The 7,243-nt window shown below is 43.9% G+C and overlaps 1 protein-coding gene across 1 annotated transcript; it reads left to right on the top strand.

Annotated features, from left to right (window-relative positions):
- The first annotated feature begins 1,803 nt into the window (after positions 1-1,803).
- On the top strand, positions 1,804-4,811 carry ATP5IF1 (ATP synthase inhibitory factor subunit 1). The gene is made up of 3 exons (XM_026014520.2): positions 1,804-1,956; positions 2,051-2,139; positions 4,543-4,811. Exons 1-3 carry the CDS (start codon positions 1,870-1,872, stop codon positions 4,685-4,687), a joined length of 321 nt encoding a protein of 106 aa, XP_025870305.1. The 5' UTR covers positions 1,804-1,869; the 3' UTR covers positions 4,688-4,811.
- The last annotated feature ends 2,432 nt before the right edge of the window (positions 4,812-7,243 follow it).

Genomic DNA, 7,243 nt, shown 5'->3' with positions numbered 1-7,243 from the left:
CTGCTTCTCCTCCCTCCGCCTATGTCTCTGTCTCTCTCTGTGTCTCTCTTGTGGATAAATAAATAAAATATTTTTAAAAAATTTTTAATTGATAAACATTTAGATTGTTTCCATATTCTAGCTATTGTGAAATGATGCTGCTATGAAAATGTCTGTACATGTATTTGAGTACCAGTTTTCAGTTTGGGGGGGTGGTACATATCTACAAATGAAAGTGCTGACTCTTATGATAATTCTGTATTTAACTTTTTTTTTTTTTAAATTTTTTTTTTTTTTTATGATAGTCATACAGAGAGAAAGAGAGAGAGGCAGAGATACAGGCAGAGGGAGAAGCAGGCTCCATGCACCGGGAGCCTGATGTGGGATTCGATCCCGGGTCTCCAGGATCGCGCCCTGGGCCAAAGGCAAGCGCCAAACCGCTGCGCCACCCAGGGATCCCTGTATTTAACTTTTTAAGCACCTGCCAAACTATTTTCCACAGTAGCTGAACCATTTTACATTACCACCAGCGATGTACAGGGGTTACGGTTTCTCCACATCCTCACCAACACTTGTTATTTTCCATTTTTTAAAATTACAGCCATCCTAGTGCCTATACAATCCTTTGCACAAACTCAGCAAGACCCTCCATTGAATGCCCAGCCTAGGAGATAATCAAGAAACAGCAATCCCTGAAAACTAAAAACAGAGTTTCTGAAACTAGAATAGCACTTATATACTGTCTAGAAACACAGGAAATTATTACCACTAGTAGTGGGCTTCTAAGTGATTATTATTTCTATCCTTCTGCTTTTGTATTTTTCCAAGCTTTCTGCCATGAACTTTTGAAAATGTGCCCTGCATGCATTTCCTCTCATTTAAGTCATACAAACTAAGGCTGGTATTTTTCCAACCAAAAAACATCAATAAAAACAGTTCTACAATTTCATAGAAAGCAGATATTTTTATAATCAGAAGATATAAGATAATATGGCACAACTCCCTCATCTAAAGGAGGAAAAACTGGGCCAAGAGAGAAAATGACTTAGGAAAAGGCTATAAACAACTATGGTCCTGTTCACACCTGTTAGATAGCAGAAGGAAGGTCACAACAAAGCCTGCCCCAGAATCCTACTTATGGCCTTTTCTACTTCAATACATCACATTGCCAAAAGTCCAGTTATCAAGCCCGTTCGATTACATGTTAATGCATTTTACAAATATTAATTCAGTGCCTGTTTGACCAAGGCTCTGATAACTTCAAATGGTGAAAAGTACAAAGAGAGAAAAAGAACAAAACGTAGCTATAAGAGCATGACTAAGGAGGTCTGGGAAGACTTCTGAGAAGGTGACTTTTAAACTTTGACTTGAGTGACATGTCAATGCAACAAAAGAACACTGGCACCTCTTAAGAGACTACATACACATACCCATATTTAAAAAAAATTTCCCCAGAACTCTAAGTGGGATTATCCTGGACATAGGCCCCCGCCACCCCTACATTGGCCATCTTATTGATGCTAGCAGTCCAGGAAAAGGAAGGCTTCCTTCGGGTGTTAATAAGAACTTCAGGACTGGAATTGTGGTATGGAGTGGAGTCTGTTGAGTTCAAGAGTCCAGACTTGGACTTCTGACAGTGTCCCTCCTCCATTATTATTCTCCAGGCCTTTCGCCCCAAAGCCCTTGCTAGGGATTGGCTAAGAGTAGGCCCGCCTCTCGCTCAGGATTCGCTGCGAGCTGCAGGAGCCCCGCCTCCTCCGCCTCATAATTCGCTACTCCTGGGCTCGTCCCGCCTCTCCACTGAAACGATTGGCTGCCGGGGCTTCCCAGCGTCGTTAGCGCCTGCGGAGAGGCTGCACGCCCGGGTGACTGCGAAGGGCTGCTCCGACTATGGCTGTCACGGCGGTGTCCTCGCGGGTGTGGCTGGGCATGTGGGGTGTTAGGGCCCTGCAAACCCGAGGCTTCGGCTCGGAACGGGTACGCCGGCTGTAGCGTCCGCTGCCCCAGGCCTGAGCGCGTATCCCCCTTCGCCCTTTCGCACCTTGACGGATGTTCCCATCTCTCTCCGCAGTCAGAGGACCCGGGCTCCGCGGGCTCGATCCGGGAGGCAGGTGGGGCCTTCGGAAAGAAAGAGCAAGCTGAAGAGGAACGATACTTCCGGTGAGGTCCACGGAGCCCCGCGTCCAGTCCGAGGCTCTCAGGCCCTCAGGGCCCTCCTATCCTTCTCTAACTTACAGCCCTCCCGGGCACCTGGGCGGCTCAGTGGGCTGAGCAGCTGACTCTCGGCTTCCGCTGTGGTGGTGGTGATCGCGGGCGGTGGGACCGAGCTGGGAGGGGAGTTTGGGATTTCCTCTCTCCCCCTCCCTCAGCGCCTCCCCACTGCCGCTCCACTCTTTCTTTGTCGAATAGATAAATCTTTTTTTTTTTTTTTTTTTTTTTAAGATTCTCCTAAATTGATTTATTTCACAAAGAGAGAGAGACAGGGAGAGCACAAGCAGGGGTGGCTGCAGAAGGAGAGGGAGGAAGCAGGCTCCCCAGTGAGCAGAGAGCCCAGATGTGAGGCTCGATCCCAGGACCCTGGGATCATGACCTGAGCCGAAGGGATACGCACTTAACTCACTGAGCCACCCAGGCGCCCCTCATATATAGATAAATAAATCTAAAAAAAGAAAGAAAGAAAGAAGAGAGAGAGAGAGAGAGAGAGAGAGAGAGAAAGAAAGAAAGAAAGAAAGAAGAAAGAAAGAAAGAAAGAAAGAAGAAAGAAAGAAAGAAGAAAGAAAGAAAGAAAGAAAGAAAGAAAGAAAAGAAAGAAAGAAAGAAAGAAAGAAAGAAAGAAAGAAAGAAAGAAAGAAAGAAAGAAAGAAAAGAAAGAAAGAAAGAAAAAGCAAGAGCAAGCAAACTTCCAATAGCCCTACCCTTACTTCCCTGGACCTTGGGGCACCCATCCCCCAATAGAACTAGCAAGCCGAACCCCCACTCAACGCTTGAGGTCCTGACTGTTGCCACCTATAGGGCGCTCCCAGTACCCTGCACAACAGTTCAGGGTACCCAAACCGAAGCCATTTCCACCCCCGGGTTTCCAGAACTCTCAAACCATGCTCGACTTTTCCTGAATCATTTACCATGCCCACCCATGGAGTTCTCCCCCGTGTTGCGAAATGGCTTCCAGATGCTTCCAGGTTCTTCTGAGAGTGTCTAGATCCCACTGCCTACTATTGGCAGGACTCCTGAGCCTGATTACCTCGGCCCTCACCCGCCATAATCCCTGTGCACTTTGTTTTCTCCTCCACATGAATGGATTCCCTGGCTTTACAGACTGTCAGCCATTTCTAGAGCCCACCTGTCTTCAATTCTGCCGGAGTGAGTGGGTCATAAGAGCTGATAGCAGCAGCTCCTGGTTGGAACCCTCCTCTCCCACTTCTTGGAGACTTTTGCTCTGCCCTGCCCTGCCCTGCACAGTGCAGCCCAACCCAGCTCCTGGGCTGGATAGATTTCTCTCCTGCATAAGAGTACAGAGCAGGCTGGGGCTAGGGACTCTTTCTAGCCCTAAGTTATCATTTACTGACTTCTGTCCACAGTGGGGAGCAGCATGGAACTAATCTCGCTTCTGCTTCTCCTTTGGTCTAGCTTTTAACTTATGCCCTTTATTGCTTACTCTTAAGAATTTTATCACTATGGCACCTGCCATAGCAGAGAGCCAAGGCACAACTCTAAGAGACCATCTAATTGGGCATCAACATTTTACAGATAAGGAAAACCGAGGCCCAAATGTGCCCAAACCACCATTTGAATGTCCCTTCTTGAGACCTAAATCAGACTGCCAGGTACTTTTCTTCCTGTTTATTTTGGCCTTTACAGTGAGCCATGCATTTCCCCAGGCAGAGAAGGCCCTAGATAAATTGAGATAGGATATGGGTATTTGTCCTTTATACCCATTTGTCCATCCTTCCCTCCTTTTGCTCTTTTTTCTTTTTTACCCCCAAAAAAGGGATTCTGATCCCTGGGGGGTTCCTATCCTAAGGTATTGCAGAATTAATGTCACACCTCTCTGGAGTTTTCTAAAGAGAAACCTGAAAGGAATAACTCCTAAATAATGGAATTTCAGGGACGCCACGGTGGCTCAGCGGTTGAGCACCTAACTTCAGCTCAGGGCGTGATCCCAGGATCCGGAATGGAGTCCCATACTGGGCTCTTTGTGGGGGACCTGCTTCTTCCTCTGTCTGTGTCTGCCTCTCTCTCTCTCTCTCTCTCTCTCTCTCTCTGTGTGTGTGTGTGTGTGTGTGTCTCATGAATAAATAAATAAAATCATTTTAAAAAATAATGGAATTTCAGGCACTAGCACCAGGAAAATGGAATCATTTGGTTATTTCCTTAAGATGGATATATCTCAAGATGGAGTATTCTTTCACTGGTGGGGCTTGAGGGGGTAGAAGAGGATGTGGCCAGCGAAACTCCAATGGGACTGGGACTCCTGTTCTTTGCCTTAGGTATTACCGGTTATGCTTAGAGATCTCTGTGGGGTGAGGCATTGGGATTAAATGCAGAACCACTGTATCCTTGTAGAGCACGCACTAGAGAACAACTGGCAGCCTTGAAGAAACACCATGAAGATGAGATCAGTCATCATATAAAGGAGATTGAGCGTCTGCAGAAAGAAATTGAGCGGCACAAGAAGAAAATCAAAAATCTAAAATCTGATGATGATTAAATGCACACAGTTCCCATAGAATGGCTACATATCATCACCCACTTCTGTGGAAACATAGTTCTGGTTTTATTATCTGTCTGTGTGCTGCCAACAGATTATAATAAATTGTCGTCAGTGAATTGTGTCTAATGCCTTCTTCCACTATCTGGAGATGGGTAGGGGGACATACTACTGGACTTCTAAAATGAGTCAGGGTCACCTGGGTGGGTTACTTGGTTAAGCTTCTAGCACTTGATTTGGGCTCAGGTCATGATCTCGGGGTCATGGGATCAAGCCCTACTTCAAGCTCCACGCTCAGGGCCAAGTCTGCTTGAGATTCTCCCTCTCCCTCTGCCCTCCTGCTCTTGCACCTGCTTGCACTCACTCTCTTTCTCTCTCTCAAATAAATGTTTACAAAAAAATAAATCAGGGTACCTGCAATAGGGAGCTCAAAGAGCACAGTGTGATGAATGCTATGCAATTTACAGGGGAAGGGGACTATGACACAAGGAAAGGCCCCTTTCTCTGTGTGATACTAAGAAGTGTTCAGAGAAAGCTTGAAAAATAAACCCTAATCCAAGATAAAAGGTCAAGAGCAGTCTGGAAAATAAGAATGATGATTGCTTAAAAGGATACAATTCAAGGCACCATCAGTCCATTTTGCATTTATAAAGTGATTAGAAAGGGGTACCTGGCTGGTTCAGTAGGCCAAGTTACTCTTCATCCCAGGATTGGGTATAGAGCTTATTGAGAAAAAGAGAACTCTTCATATGAGCTAGTTATCTTTGTTCTAATTAGCTTTGTGCAAATTGAAAGAACTGGAATTAGAAACTTAGGTTTTGCCTACAGTCAGTCACCCAGTATTGTGGAGTTGAGATTTCGAAGTTTATTAATAACAATCAGAATTATTTCTTAAAAAAATTTCTTAGATTATATTTTGCTGAGTGTGCTCTTTTTTTTTTTTTTTTTAAGATTTTATTTACTTATTCATAGACACAGAGAGAGGCAGAGACACAGGCAGAGGGAGAAGCAGGCTTCATGCAGGGAGCCCGATGTGGGACTCGATCCCAGGTCTTCCAGGATCACACCCCAGGCTGCAGGTGGCACCAAACTACTGCGCCACCAGGGCTGCCCCTGAGTGTGCTCTTGATTCAAATTTGACTGTAAGGCTCATTTAAATGTATACAAACTAGTAGTGTAATTACTCCAGATGAAAAAAAAAGTGACATTTTGGGCCAAAAGCAAGACAGTTTCAGTTTACCAGTTAAATAGATCATTTGCTCTAGAATTGTGATGAGTCCTTTGTTGCGAGAAACTATTACAAAAAGGTCTTTAGGGCTGTTGAATGATAAAAGTTCGGACAAGTCACTGACCTTGCTCCTGCAGACAAGACACTAGATATCTGTTTCCAAAACACATGCCCATGATGCTCCTAGTGGAGAGTTTATAGACACTCCTGAGATATGAATGCTGAGATTCAAGTGGCCAGAAATAAAGTTACCTCAAAGATGTAGTGCAAAAAAATGATCATAAGTCACATACCTTTTTTTTAACCTTACAACAGTACAAAGTTTGAAAAGCTAAAAATTAGTTGGACAAGTAACATCTTCCATTTTACGTTTTTGTGAGCCTCTCCCCCAGAGCCTACTAAAAGGCTTACAAAATCCCTTAAGTTTGTAGATAGTGTTTTCATGACTTCTAATCAGTAATTACCTTGTTAGCAGTTCCTGAGTATACCATCTGCCCTTGAGATCTAAATCAGTCTAATGATGATCAAATAAAGTAAGCAAAAAGTTGAAACTTTGAAGATGAAGAGTAAGCTTGAATTCTTAGACAAAATGAATAATTTTTGGAGCAGCTTAATTTAAGACTACCTGAACTTTACGAAAGTGGTAACTCGTGGTCTTTTTGTTGTGACGTACCCATGGTTAATTTTTCTATCATGCTATAATAAAAACGAGATATAAATACTGTTTAAAAATACATTTTAAAATACCTTTTAAGTATATTTGTTTAAATATATCTTTGTTGTGGTATTTTTGTTGTGATGTACCCATGGTTAATTTTTCTATCATGCTATAATAAAAGCAAGATATAAATACTGTTTAAAAATACATTTTAAGGGCAGCCCCAGTGGCGCAGCGGTTTAGCGCTGCCTGCAGCCCAGGGCGTGATCCTGGAGACCCAGGATCGAGTCCCACGTCGGGCTCCCGGCATGGAGCCTGCTTCTCCCTCTGCCTGTGTCTCTGCCTCTCTCCGTGTGTGTCTCTCATGAAAAAATAAATATTTTTTAAAAATACATTTTAAAATACCTTTTAAGTATATTTGTTTAAATATATCTTTGTTAAAATCATGAGATAATTTATGTGGTATGAATCAGTAACCACAGACACATAGCACAGGTCATAAGATTCTGCAAAAGCACCCCAGATGTTTCTTAGAATTTGGAAAATACTACAGCAGGGGTTCTTAAAGTGCCCACAAGCCAGCAGCATCAGCATCACCTGGGAACTTGTTAGAAATGCAAGTTCTCGGGATTCCTGAGTGGCTCAGTGGATGAGCATCTGCCTTTGGCTC

The sequence above is a fragment of the Vulpes vulpes genome, chromosome 2 (assembly GCF_048418805.1).
Source record: "Vulpes vulpes isolate BD-2025 chromosome 2, VulVul3, whole genome shotgun sequence".
In the NCBI taxonomy this organism is placed as follows: Eukaryota; Metazoa; Chordata; class Mammalia; order Carnivora; family Canidae; genus Vulpes; species Vulpes vulpes.
The sequence above is the reverse complement of the archived record's forward strand: the minus strand, read 5'-3'. Positions and strand labels throughout refer to the sequence as shown.